The following is a 14,311-nucleotide window of genomic DNA, read 5'->3' on the forward strand; positions in this document are numbered from 1 at the left end:
ACAGAGAAAAAGGGAAAGACACACAGAGACAGAGAGGAGTTCAAAGGCCCTCCCTGTCGACTGCTTTGTGCCAGTCAAGCTCCCGAATGCTCTCTATGCTTCACAATAGTGCCACAATCTGGGAACCCAGACCACAGCACGTGAGCCTTTGGAGGATCTCTCCTTCTCAAACCACAACAGAGGCCACTATCCACTGATGCTGCAGTTGTTTGGCTGCTATTATTGAATCCCAGTCAACCCTCTTGCTCTTGCACTTTGAACCCAACAGTATTGTTTACTTTTGTATAGTTGAAGCCAGCATGTAGCCCATCTCCACTCTAGATGCCCAGCGTCTTTGAGTCTGCGCTCAGTTGTTATTTCACCAAGCTCTAGATCAACTGAAATCTCACTAGGTCAGCTTCTGCCGCATGGCCGTTCTCAGCGTCCCTACCTTTACTTAACCTTCAGATTGGCTTGTGCGCCTACTTTTCCTCTTGCATACTTGCTCACTTGGGTTCAGGGTCCTTCTCCCAGCCCCAGCCTAGGGTACCCTCGTCCTCTCTGCCCTCTGCAGACACTGCTGTGGCTGCCCGTTCTCACTGCACAGAGACTTCAGTTTTCCTGACACAAATGTATCATCCTTCTCTGTCGCCGTGTGTCCCCTTCCAGCTGTCCTGCAGCCTCCCTCCACTTTCTTCCTCAGTGGAGTCTCTGGAACAGCAGTTCCCAACCTTCCCAATGCTGTGTGTGACCCATTAATATGAGTCTTCATATTGGGGTGACCCCAACCATAAAATTATTTTTGTTGCTACTTCATAACTGTAATTTTGACAGTTACGATTCATAATGTAAATATCTGTATTTTCTGATGGTTGCAGGGAACCCCTGTGAAAGGGTCAGTCAACACCCCTAGGGGGCGCAACCCGCAGGTTGAGAACCACTGCTCTACAGTACTTCTCCCACCTGGATGGTGAGTACCCTCTGCTCCCTGGCTTTTGTCCCAGACATCCTGAAGGTGCCTGAGTGTCTAAGCCTGTCCAGTCAGGCTTTCTTTTGTTCATGCCTCACTTAACCATATCTAGTTGCACCTCACTTAACTGTATTGTTGGCTCTGCTTTTGTGTTTTTTCAGAGTGCCTCTTCTTTACGTGTTTGCTTCCTTTCTTCTTCTGCTCCTACCTCTTCCGTGTCCCATCTACGCCACACCGTTTCTGCCCGTCTCTCTTCATCACTTCCTTCAGAGGTTCTTCAGTGCGGCTCAGGAACCACCCAGATAGCTTGCTACCCATTGAACTGACAGGGCAGAGATCTGCACCGTGGATGGCCTCTCCTGGGATTCCATGCCATTTCCTGGGACACCCTCTGCTGGATCTCTCGAGACTCATGTCGTCCCTAGACATCATGGCATACATAGCCTGTTGTGATTTGGCCCTTGTGCAGTTCTTAGACTGGCTCTCAGAGTGCTTTACAACCCTGAGATCCACCCTAAACACACACACACACACACACACACACACACACACACAGGCTTACACTTCTGGGCATGGCAGTTCCTTTTCACCAAAATGCTTTACACTAAAGCCCTTGTAAACTCAACTTTATATGGTGACACATGCTTATAACCCCAGCACTTGGTAGGCTAAGTTGGGGAGAAATGCCATTGTTTCAGTCCAACCTAGACTGAGACCTTACCAGTGAGGCCTTACCTCAATACACCAAAAACTAGAAAGCAAGTAAAGGGTGAGACCAACACCCCCAAAGGCATCATCTTCAAATCTTGGACGCTATATTGAGCTTTACAGCTTGAGTTCAAAGCTTTTAAGGTGCCCCTGTGTAAGCCACACCTTCAGCTCTGTGGTTATCGAGGTACTTGCTGGGCTTAGGTCTGAGTGTGAGCTCAGCATACAGGACCACAGCCTGCTCTACCCAGGATCCAGAAAACAGTCAGACAGTTGGTCGTGCAGACAGACATGACGGGACACTGTTGGCTTCGATCTGGGCTGCGCTGTTCTGTAGATGAGATGATCTCTCACATATGCAGGGGTGCCAAAGCGCGAGCCCTGAATATAGTGTGTGAGCAGGGCTTTCAGGAGACTAGAAAGTCAAGATTATTACTTTGAGTAAAGGAGGCTGCTGAGAGGGAAATTCCCAGTGGCAGCAGAGAAGTCACCCTTGTCCCATCTCTACTTTACTCTGTCAGGGAGAAGGTAAAGTATGGGGAGTCACGGGGAGGCACTGCATAGAACTGGAGAGAGCTGGGCAGTGAGAAAGGAGGTCTGACCCTGTCTCTGTCACCATTTTAAAAGATTACAAAGTCTCTGGGCGTCAACACACGGGCTAGCAGAAATGAGTGGGGTTAAAAGTAATTTAAGAAAGAACTGGCACAAACCTGTTGTGAAGGGTGCAGTGACATATACTGGCCACCAGGTGACACTAGAGGATTTTCTTCGGCACAAAGCAGGGCTTGTCTATGCGCTCCCAAGTGCCTCGGGTGTAGCACCTAATCTCTAAAGAAGGCAATTCAGAGATTTCGAGAAAAATACTAATTTTGGAGGATGCAATGAAACTAATCATTAGTTGTCTTTGAATATGCAAATTTTAAAATCAGCCCCTTCCACACTTTCAAAGGGTTTAGAGGTTGTCTCTGTACTTCTCCCAGCGGTTTTGGTTCAGACCTCAAATCCGGACATAGGCAAGGAAATGTTCTGAGCTGGTCCTAGTGGGATCTCTTGCGTACCCCTTGTTCTAGAGGATGGGTATGGATGGCAAGAAGCGGCATGGTTTGGTACAAATAAATGCCCCCTCTTCCTGGGCTCAGAGCAAAGGTAGGACATGGGAAAGGAATTGTAGACTATTGTCAGCCTGGGTTTGTGAACCCTCTCTGACAATCCGGTGAATGTCACAGACTCTCCCATCCAGAATGTTCTGTATTACCATGCTTTTTTAGTAGCTCCTGAGACACATTGTGTAGCCACATATGATTTCTCTCAGCTGTAAATACCTAATGTTTGACAGTCACACTGTGTGATAGCTACGCGCCTCGGCAGCTTCCGCGTTTGTAACGAGAGTAGACTGCACTGTCTAAGGAGAATCTGCGGAGGTGAAGAGTCCCACGGTTGCCTCGGTGGTACCCAGGAGGTCGTCGATTTTATTCGAGCATTCCTAGGAGGCTGCCAGCCCTGAAAAGATGCTGAAGCTTGAAGCTGTGCTGCAGCAGAAGCTACAGAGTCATAATCTTTAGCCAGCAGCTGCCTCGTGGAGTGGTACCCAGCCTGCACGGGAAGGGCGAAGCTTCTTGTCAGCTATGCAACGCTGCCTGTCTTATGAATCCCTCTGCCAGGATGCTCTAGGCACTGTGCCTGCTCCTCTCTGTTTCATATTGCTGCTCCATACATGCATGCCTGAGGGATTCCCTGCATCCCAGAGCCAGAATCAGTATAGACCAAAGGACCTAGCAATGACCTTAGAAATAGGAGCCTCTGTTTGGTTCTGGCTGCCATTTACTAAGCATTGGACTGGCCTCAAGAATGAAATGGGAGTAACAACTCTTCTTTTTGTCTTATTCAGTTTCTTATTTTCCCTCCTCCCACCCCCCTTTCCTTTTGCTCCCACCCTGCTCGCTCCTGCCCTGCTCACTCCCACCCATAGGTTATTTATTTTATTTATTTATTTATGTATTTATTTCCCCGCTCACTCCTACCCATAGGTTATTTATTTATTTATTTATTTATTTATTTATTTATTTATTTCTCATTAAGGATGGTTGCGAGGCACCATGCAATTGCTGGGATCTGAACTCATGACCTCCGGAAGAGCGGTCAGTGCTCTTAACCACTGAGCCACCTCACCAGCCCTTCAGTTTCTTTTTAAGTACCCTACAGATTATTTGTTTTCTTTAACACAATTGATTAATTAGGACATTGGGAAAGAGAACTTAATTCTAGTATGGGGAAAGTAAGTTGGAAAATCAGCTATGCAATGTGGGATTGAATTTGAAAGATGGGTGTTTGAGCAATAGAAACACAGTATGAGCCCTGGGTCCTTCACCTCCTCCAGCCATCTGGTATCCTGCTGCCTCAGCATCCCTGACACCAGTGCCCTACCTGGCTGCATAATATGGTCACCAGATCTTATCTTCCTGGTCACTCAGGCCCAGGTTGTCTGATCTGTTCAAGGACAAGCTCTAGCTAATGTACGACTAAGCCTTTTTTCCTCTTGAATCCCTCCTGCCCAGTTCAAGTGTTTGCTGTGTTTTCTAGCCTTCTTAGTGTTAATTCCTATACTCATTCCCTAGTAGCTACTATATAGGAAACATGATAATTTCCCATGCCTCCACGGGATACTTCAGGTTTGACTGGCAGGCTTGTACCAGATCATTATCAAACTCAGTCCCAGCAAAAGCTTTCAGAGTGGTGGTCGTTGTCTCCCTTGGGTCTCTGCCACCAGGGCTGAGCCAGGCTGCTGGACATATATCAGGGGCGTGTGGGAGAGAGCAGACCAGAGTTACCAGAAATGTGCAAGTTGACCATGTATAGTCAGCGTTGTAAAGTCAGCGTTGGCCAAGTTCTGCTCAGAGTTGGACAGAATCACCCAGCTGACTTGGAAAAAGCCAGAAGTGACCAATTAAAGGATGTATGACTTGTTATGCAGCACGTCTTAGCTGCTATAACTGTGTCACTCAAGACACTTTCCAGACAGCGTTAGACTCCGGCAATGGTAATTTATGGGCCATTCATTGCAACCTATCTGCTAGCTTGCAAGGTATCTTCTTCCATTTAAAGCTCTATCCCGTTGTCAAAATAAACTGAATTATGACCTGAAGAGGCTAGAGAATCATTGTGCTATTTTGTTGATGAAGAGACTGTGACATGGAGAGGTGATATGACTTGTCAAGAAAGACTCAGTGGCAGCTTCAACCTGGGAAACCAAGTCTCTAGACTTGGCGTGAGTCTCTTCCCCTGCATGGCAGTCCACCTGGCCAGCTTGTCATTCTCATACCAGAATCCCTTCAGATAGGAGCTACTCCATTTTCACTGAAGAACATTCTGAGGGTCAGATGCCTCCCTTCAAGTATGAAGATTGACTCGTGTGGGTCCTTCAGAGCATTTGGTTTTCTTGGGCTGTTTCAACTACTGCTTTCAATGAAGAATGGTGGGGGGGGGTTCCCCAGTGACACCTCTAGAAAACTGTGCCTTCTCCCATGGCTCAGTCCCCTCTTCTTCCCTTGATTGGACTGAGAGATGGACCTCGATGGCTCTCTTTCTGAGAGGTAGGTGGATGTTTGGGTTCTGACCCAGCTGACCTTAGTGATTCCACTGGTGCCCATCTGCCCACAAAAACCTCCCAGATATTCCTAGGTCACCCACATTTCTAGTTTGAAATGTGAATACCAGTTTTTAAAGAAGGTAAGCAGGGAGGAGGTGATGGTGCTATTATGAACCCAATAGTCTTGACTGCACTTTGCCAGTTGAAAACTGTAGCACAGCTCCCTAGTGAGAATGGTCAGAGGGCCATCCTTTTGACACCAATTGAGGCCCTGTCTCTCTCCTGGCAGTCCCTGGACTGTCTGGAGTCTCCTGGGTACACTAGTCAGGCTTCCACACTGCACGCGCTCCTTTCCAAAGTGTGCTGAGCCCCTCCCCACCAACCTAGATGAGATTTTCTTTGGCTCATGCTGCTTCATTCATTCCTGAACTTTCATCATTGAAATGAAAATAGTGTCAGGCCCTGGGAGACCCCGAATTTATAGTTCCCATTCTTAACCCCTTTTCTGTTTCAAGAAAAGTGCCCCCTTTTGGGCATGCCTCAGTGGCCAGGAATCCTCCTGCACAAAGGGCTCCATTACATCCCTCATGCTTATGAGTGTAAGGGACCATCCATGATCTTCACTTAAACCCTTTCTGTCATTAAACTCTCCCCTTCCTCCTGCTGTGGAGCATTAAATGGACACCAGGACTTTCAGACACGGTCTTCGTGTCGAGGGTTCTTCGTGTTTGCTCAGTAGGTGTGTACGTGGCTGATTTGAGTCATTCACTTCTGTAAAACTCATTCAGGAAAGTCATTTATTCTGAAGAGAGCCAACAGCAAGGCAGGGAGGATCTAGTGGCTAAGGACTCTGAGGTTGGACCTTTTCTTGTTCCCAGACCAATGGGGAAAGTACAGAGTAGAATGGGGTATACTTATGTACAAAACTGTTTAGGACAGCCTACATCGCCTCAGCCACATGGTGCCAGACACCACCAGTGTGCCAAGGTCAACGATCCCTTTCCCATCTAATCTAAGTGCTTTTAGCTTTTCCAGGCATTTAGGCCAAAAACTGTAGTGTTATGTGGGAAACCCAAGTCTCCCTCACACCAGAAAATATCAATGGACTCTCCTTTAAGATGTATCTAGACTCCAACCATTTCTTACCTTCACCATCACACCTCATGTTGGGGTGTCTGCTGGTGCTTCTTAGCCCTCCTCATTCTTACCCTCAACTTCTAAATCCATATTTAAAAATTACAGACAGAAACGTTATGTAAAACAGCATTACCATTAGGCCAGCTTTCTAGCCTCCAAATATTAAACATGGTTTGTATTCTGGGCTGCTCGCTGGAATCCTGAGCCTGCCTGTCCTTGTTCAGAAGTGATAACCACTACCAGCTCTCAGGTTTGGGCTTAATTTTCTAATATGGTCTTAATGACCAAAAAACCCCTAGAAATGAGGTAATAGCAAAATCAGGCTGAGGTTTCTTTGAGGTTATTAATTTTTATTTCCTGCTGGCTAAATTAGGCCTGTGGTTCTCCCAAGCAGCACAGAGCAGTGATTTCAGCAGAACCCTGCCAGAGTGGGTTCAAGGGATTCATCCAAGCCTGGCACAAGAGAGCCGTTGGGTGAAAACTCAAGGAGCAGCTACAAAGTCAACTGAAGAAATGAGTCTCGACTAAGCTTCATTAAACTGCAAGTGGTCCTTGCTGCTCTCCCTCCCCCATGGTCTTCACTGCAGGCTGAACTGCTTTGCACTGCAAACTCTGGTCTGAAGAATGGAGGTAATGTTGATGGTGGCTAATGATTACTAGCCGTTTGGTTAATATCGGTGATTGCTACTCACTTGGTGGCAGACACTCTTCTCAACATTTTTATAGTCAGTCATTCACCTGTTCTTTCTCTCATAAAAATGTACATACACATCTCACACACAAACACACAGGCACACACACACATGTGTACATATACAGCATATACATACACATACATATACTATATATACAACACATATAAAACATGCAGCATATACATATACACATGCGTTTACATATAAGCACAGCACACACATATGCCTGTACATATATGTACATGTGTTTGTATAGTACTTCTTTTTCATCCTTAGAGAAACAAAACAGAAAATCCAGAGCTTGATGCTAGCCCAGGGATACAGAAAACAAATGGTAAACATTAGGGAACAAACAGTGTATGTGTGGGAGATGATAGGTGGCAAAAGAAGTGTTTTTGATGCCCAGTAAACCCTATTCAAGAAATGATGTTGGAGTGGAGACAGAAGGTCAGTCCTCTTGAGATACCTGTAGCAGTGTTTGGGGCAGAGGAACCAGCTAGTACAAGGACTTTGAGAACAGCTGGATGCTCTAGGATGGTGAAGAAGCCTTGTGGCTGGACGTGAGGGAGAAGGAGATAGACAGGTGGGATGAGGGACATAAAGAGGCTGGTCTAAGGAGCTCTCTAAGTCTAGCTTTCTCTCTGACTCAAGAAGGGTCAAGACAGGTTGTGAGAGGCTGCTGCGAGGGAACTGAGAGCACAGCTTGTGTTTTACACAATCCCTGTTGTGCTTAGAGTAGGCTGCAAGGTGGAAGAGACGAGAAATGGCACTGGTTCACAGACTGCTGTAATGGTAGCCTGGCATAGAGGGTGAGAAAAGTTTAGATTAGATAGATGTTTTAAGTGTAGAATGAACAGCATACCTCTACTTAGAGAGTCTGGGGTAATAGAGGAAGCAGATTTCAAATGATCCTAGTTTGTGGCTTGAACACCCGGAAGATGGAGTTGTCCTTTACTGAGCTGGGGAATGTTAGTGAACAGGCTTTCAGAGAAAAGTGGGGAACGTACCTGGGGGCATTGTAAGTATCTTAGTTAGGGTTTCCGTTGCTGTGAGGAGACACCATGACCAAGGCAACTCTTATAAAGGCAGACATTTAATTGGGGTTGGCTTACAGTTTCAGAGGTTCAGTCCATTATCATCAAGACAGGAAACATGACAATGTCCAGGCAGACATGGTGCTGGAGAAGGACCTGAGAGTTCTACATCTTGATTCAAGGCAGCCAAAGGGGACTGTCAGGCAGCCAGGAGGAGCCTAGAATTTCACACTGGGCAGATTTTAAACCTAGGAGACCCACCCTTGCAGTAACACAATGCCAACTCCAACAAGGCCACACCTTCTTACAGTGCCATTCCTTGTGGGCCAAGCATTTACACATAAGAGTCTATGAAGACCAAACCTATTCAAACCATGACATTAAATTCCGAGTATTTATTAGAAGATTCATTGGCCATGTGAGCACAGGCTGGCTACAAACTTATGTTTGCGAGTCTTTGATACATAGGTGATAGGGCAAACCTTGAGTCTGGCTGAGCTCACTAAGGAGTTAACTAAGAATAAAGAAGAACCAAGTTCAGCACCCTGGCCTCTCACAAATCTCTTAGAACAGGTATACTACCACCCGTTGCAGATTGGTTCTAATGCTATTTGTAGTAACTTGGCTCCCCAAATCACACAGGAACCCCACACATCTGTGCTGAGGGACTCTGTCCCCAGTTGGTTCTGATTGAGAAATTAAGTTGGTGGTGGTCAATGAGACAGAGGATTTTAGGATTTCCAGGCAAGAAACACAGGAGAGAGAGAGAAAGGCAGAATCTCCAGGATGGGCAAGCAGGTAGATCAGGATTGAGAGATGGAGAATTGAGAGTAAACAACCATGTGAAGGAGCCGGGAGAATGTGGCCCAAGAGGGCTGGCCAACTGGGTCCAGGCAAACAAGTTAGAATATAGATTTTAGTAAATAATAACTCAGGAATATCAGAGGGGAGAGTGTGTTAGCCACGGGGAGGTCTAGAAGCGCCCAACCATTGAGCTGCTTAGGGCTTATTAAAATGGAAGGCTCTCTCTCTCTCTCTCTCTCTCTCTCTCTCTCTGTGTGTGTGTGTGTGTGTGTGTGTGTGTGTGTGTGTGTGTATGTGTGTATGTGTGTGTGTGTGTGTGTGTGTGTCTTTCATTTGGGAATCCAAAACATTTGGGTGGCTGTAGAGGAGGCTTGCATTGGGGAGTTTAGAGCAGATCTAAAATTTACTACTTCCACCATTCAATACACAAGAGATCAGGGCTACCAGAAACCAAGGGAAGGAAGAGCCCCCGGGAAGTAGCAATGGACTGCCATGTTGGATGTCCCTAGAGGAGCAAGGCTGAGAACTGACGATCATTGGTGATCTAGTGTGGAACCCTTTATATTGAACAATGGCAGGAGAACCTCATTTCATCCAGTGAAGGGGAAGTAGAAGAGGAACTGGAGACCATGAGCGTATCGGCACAAGAATTATTGCTGCAAAATGTTGCGGAGAAAAGAGGAAGTCCAGGACAGAAGAAGGGTGAGTGAGAGTTAAAAGTTACTTGATGGACCAGTCACAGCCCATTTAGAGGCTGGTGGGGACCACAGAGAGGAAACTTTTGGATGCTTTTGGAAAAGGGCAGAGTGTCGTGCGATGAGGGCTGAGAGTTAACCTCTCCTGGTGACTAAAGGGTTAACTTCTGTAGAAGCTGCTCTGGTACCTGCTGTAACAAAGAACAGCAAACAGGTTTGTAGGCATACATGTTTTGCAGTCTGCTCAACCTTTCCTCTAGTCCATCACCCACCAGAGGTCGGAGAAGAGAAAAGTTATTAGGTTATGGGAGAAGTAGACTTGTTTAGACATAGTGCTTTGAGGGTGAGTCCAATCTTCACTGTCAGGATGTCAGCAGTTTAGCTCAGGAGCAAACACCAAATATGAGAAGTTCTGTGGTGAGTTTCCCTCAATGGCATCACCACAGATGAAGCACAGCAATGCAATGTAAGGCTAACTGATGTAAGGGCTTCTCCAAAGTGGGGAATAGTGAGACAGAGCAAAGCAAACCAATGCTGTATCTTCCACTGTCTGTGGGGTCATACCTATATTCCTTCATCATGAGTCCTTGCTGCTATATCACAACATTCTTTTACCTGTGTCTGCTTCAGCAAAACATCCTTTCACCTGTGTCTGCTTTAGTAAAACATCTTATGTGCCCCAGCAAACATCATTTGACATAACTGACTTTCCAAAGAAACCAGACAGAAGTTTCTTCCTGGAAGTCCTGCCTATTCTCTCTTGCTTTTCTATTGGCCATTCAACTTTTCAATGACAGGTGAATGCTTTTACACAGTGCGCAAGGGACTATCCCTACAGGAGAGGCCATAATGGTGGGGGAGGCATAGCACTGGGTGGCAGAGGCAGGAGCCTGACCGATCACATCTTGACTTCTCATGGAAAGCAGTTGGGAGGGAGTTGTAAATTGGAACCAGGGCAAAGCTATAAACTCTCAGAGCCCAATCCCTGTGACCTGTTTTCTCTTTCAATGCTGTACCTCCTAAAGATTTCATAACCCAACTAAATAGTAACACTTGTAGTGGACCAAGGGTTCAAACACATGGGCATGTATGAAACATTTTTCATTCAAACTACAAGTAGTTGTTTTCAAGCCCCACTCAGCCACACAGGGGCAGGAGAATCATGATTACAGAGCTTTCGAGTCTTACAAGGTAAATGTAGCTCATGGGAGCCAACAAGAGGCAAAAGAATTGAGAGCAATAATAAAATCACGATGCTTGCTCAGAAATAAAAGTGAGTGGTAGGGAAGAAGAGAAGTGCCCAAGTGAGCATCCTGCAGTTGCTCTGGCTTTAAGGATAAGGAAGGTGGTGTGTGGAGAAAGTCTCGTGTTCTGAGGTCCAGAGCCAGACTCCAAACCTCCAAACCTTAGGCGTCGTGGCTCACATGTCTGCTCTTAGCTCATGGGGGGGGGGGGGAGAGATCAGAAGCCTTGAGAGAGACATAGGCTTGGGAAGATGGAAGGACAGAGCAGAAATGACAGAGACAGTCTCACCCTGATTTAGCATGTATCTGTAAGTTCCTCAGACTGGTTCCCCTCCAATGTCCCAGGGCCCTGTGTATATTTTCTCCTTAATTCACATCTCATTCTCCTTGTATGTTTTCTTTAAAAGAAAAAGTCCAGTGTTTCATTCTCCAAACAATTCTTTCATTTCCATCTCTAACTATCGCTTACACACCTTCTGCACTTTTTCTGTTTTCCTTCCTTCCTTCCTTCCTTCCTTCCTTCCTTCCTTCCTTCCTTCCTTCCTTCCTTCCTTCCTTCCTCCCTCCCTCCCTCCCTCCCTCCCTCCCTCCCTCCCTCTCTCTCTCTCTCTCTCTCTCTCTCTCTCTCTCTCTCTCTCTCTCTCTCTCTCTCTTTCTCTCTTGTATATAATGTGCAGATATATGTGTATATGCCTATGTGTTAGTACACACAGGTGTAAATGCATGCACATAAAAATGTTTGGAGGCCTGGGGTTCATGTCTGGAGTCATTATCAGTCACTCTTCTACCTTGCTCATTGTAGAAGGTATGCCAACCCAACCCAGAGACCATCAACATGGAGCCTTGCTAGCCAGCTGTTGGGAGCTATTAAGACAACTCTTGATCTCTGAATTGGGCCTCTCCCCCCGAGAAGAAAAGGGGGCCAAAAGCGGGCCACCAACACACCGATTCCAAGAACGACCACAGAATGTTCCAGCCCTAAGTCATCATCGATGTCCTGACCACACCCTGATACAACCAAGCTCCTGCTTCCCTGTGTAGCTGCCAAAAGAAAGAATTTCTATTGCCTCCCTTCCACTGATAAGTACTTCTCCTTTTGCTTGTATTGCCCCACCCCTCCCACTGATAAGTATCTGTACTTCCCCTTTTGCTTGTGCATTTAAGCCTTGGGCCTTTCTCAATACATTGGGGGCTTTGATGCAATTCAGAACGGTTCCGTGTTGTTATTCGCACAAGGCCTTTGTCTCTCTCTACCCCCCATTTGGTTATTAGGAGAAGGTCCCCTCGAGACCCTCGAATAACTGGACCTGCTGGACGGGTCAGCCAGCTCACTCTCTCTACCTTCCTGGGCTGGAATTATAGGTGGGCCATCATGCCCACCTGGCACAGGTTTCTAGGAATCCCAATTCTGGTCATACTTTCACTGCAAATACATAACTGCTGAGCCCTGTCCCCTGCCCACATACCTTCTACCCTTTACTCTAGAATCACCAGGGAATGAGTGTCTGTGCTAACAGAAGAGCTGGTAGATGATGTAGCCATAACATACACAATTGTTTACATAATGCTTAATGCAGTAGATCAGCTGCCTTGTTTATTCCAGGGGCTAGACTTCCCAATCAATGCAACCACTTCTGAAATCCATGGCAGATAGCCTTAGTGAGACTTATCATTCAAACATTTAAATATTCACAAAGCAAACCTCGGGTGGTTCCATCATTCTGGGAATGGGCTCTTTGTCTTTAGTGTTAGAGATTTATAATCCATCTTGGTAAGTCAGTTCTGTATATAAACAACAACTCCCCATGAATATTGCAGGAGAGAGGTTCACTACTGCCCAGGGAGCCCTGAGCTGAGCTGGAAAAACTTCCTGGATGGAGAAAGGTGTCCTCAGAGAGACCTTCTGGGCAAACCCAATCTACTGTTTTATATCTTTGTGAGACTGCTATACATATGACTGAAGCTATTAGAAACTTCAGTCCACGCGTGCACCAAAGTCATTTGTTCTGTCTGATGAACAAGAGTCTATCAGCAGAAAACCATCAATAGCCCACTGAGCAAACAGCTCTTCCCTGCACCATCAGAGAAAGCTGGTGCCACGATGAGCCATGGCTTGTGCCACAGCTGAGCCACGGCTGAGCCACAGCTCCCTTGCCATGTGTGTCCCTGGTATTTTCACTTCTTAATAAAAATCCGAGCTATTTTGATATTTGCCTGTATTTCCTCACTTTTGACTAGACAACAATTGTTAGAAATACAACCAGAAAGAATGAGAGAGAAAAATAGATAAAATATAAGGAAATACTCTAATGTGGAATTCTTAGAGTCTAAGACTTAGACTAAAAAAGTATATGTGTGTGAGTACACACACAGACAAAGAGAGACAGAGAGAAAGAGAGAGAGAGAGAGAGAGAGAGAGACAGAGAGAGACAGAGAGAGACAGAGAGGGAGAGACAGACAGAGAAAGAGAGAGACACAGAGAGAGAGAGAGAGAGAGACAGAGACAGAGAGACAGAGAGACAGAGAGAGGTCAACTCTAGAGAAAAATCTTGGGAAAATGAGGAGAAAACAATTTAAAAGTGTCTGCAAAGAAAACTTCAGGTTTCATCTCTAACGACAATGAGTTACGTTACCGGCTTCTGGCAGTCAGTAACAGAGACCAGAGACAATGAAGTAATAGCCACCATTCTGAGCTAAACCACAGGGTCGCTGAATTGGAAGGTCAAAAAGAGTGCACTTCACACATATGAGGTCCGTCCAGCAGTGCTAATTACCAGAGCTTCGGAAGCTGAAAAATGAGATGGGGCTAACAGGGAAAACCATCATAGAAGCTTTACCAGAGTAAAAAGCAAAACAGCAAAGCTTCTGATGAAATCTGAAACAATTGTTGGTAGATCTGAGGCCCAAATAATCCGTTTGAAGGACATGAGGAGCTGGAGACTAACCTCCTTGGTATGGTGAATGAGAAAATTACGCAGCATAACAAACTGGAGGCTGGGGCTGGCAAGTTGGCTCAGCGGCTACGGGTTTTTCTGCCAAGTCTGATGACCCAAGTCCAACCCCTGGGGCCCTCACAGTGGAAGAAGAAAACCAATTCCTGAAAGTTGTCCTCTGACCTCCATGTGTGCACTGTGACATCTATGTCCCATACTTACAGGCATGCATATACAAAGTCAATTCACTTCGAAATACTCTGGAGCTGCAAGGGAGCAAGTGCTGAGACATAGCATGTTTTTGTCCTGTCTCTCCAATGGTTCCCAGAACACTTGAATTTTTCCTCATGTCTTTCAAAAAACAAACCCAGGTTGCTTGCCAGGAACTGTTTGCCATTAGGTTTGCAAAGCTTGTTGTTCGTCATAGACAGTTTGTCCAAAGAAGCTTGACAAAATAAAAGCATTGTGATTTGTGTTCAATTTTTGAGGTCAAAGGGCTAAGACAGGTCAGTTTTGGGGGGCAGTG

At 46.0% G+C, this 14,311-nt stretch overlaps 1 protein-coding gene across 4 annotated transcripts in view; it reads left to right on the top strand.

Moving 5' to 3' along the window:
- Nucleotides 1-13,057, top strand: part of LOC110311866 (uncharacterized) — a 44,948-nt gene extending 31,891 nt beyond the window's left edge. For 2 of the 4 annotated variants that reach the window (XR_015045751.1, XR_015045750.1), the window contains exons 6-9: nucleotides 858-949; nucleotides 3,737-7,010; nucleotides 9,492-9,615; nucleotides 11,655-13,057. Coding sequence is in view for 2 of the 4 variants with exons in the window: in XM_085832296.1 (XP_085688422.1) it covers nucleotides 7,005-7,010; nucleotides 9,492-9,615; nucleotides 11,655-11,893 (369 nt within the window). In the remaining 2 variants the exon portion in view is untranslated. The remainder of the gene's footprint in view (nucleotides 1-857; nucleotides 950-3,736; nucleotides 7,011-9,491; nucleotides 9,616-11,654) is intronic. The other 2 variants (XM_085832296.1, XM_085832297.1) reach the window with 2 other exon arrangements.
- Nucleotides 13,058-14,311: the final 1,254 nt, after the last annotated feature.

Source organism: Mus caroli, unplaced genomic scaffold (genome assembly GCF_978045245.1).
Source record: "Mus caroli unplaced genomic scaffold, Mus_caroli_1 scaffold_17, whole genome shotgun sequence".
Taxonomy (NCBI): Eukaryota; Metazoa; Chordata; class Mammalia; order Rodentia; family Muridae; genus Mus; species Mus caroli.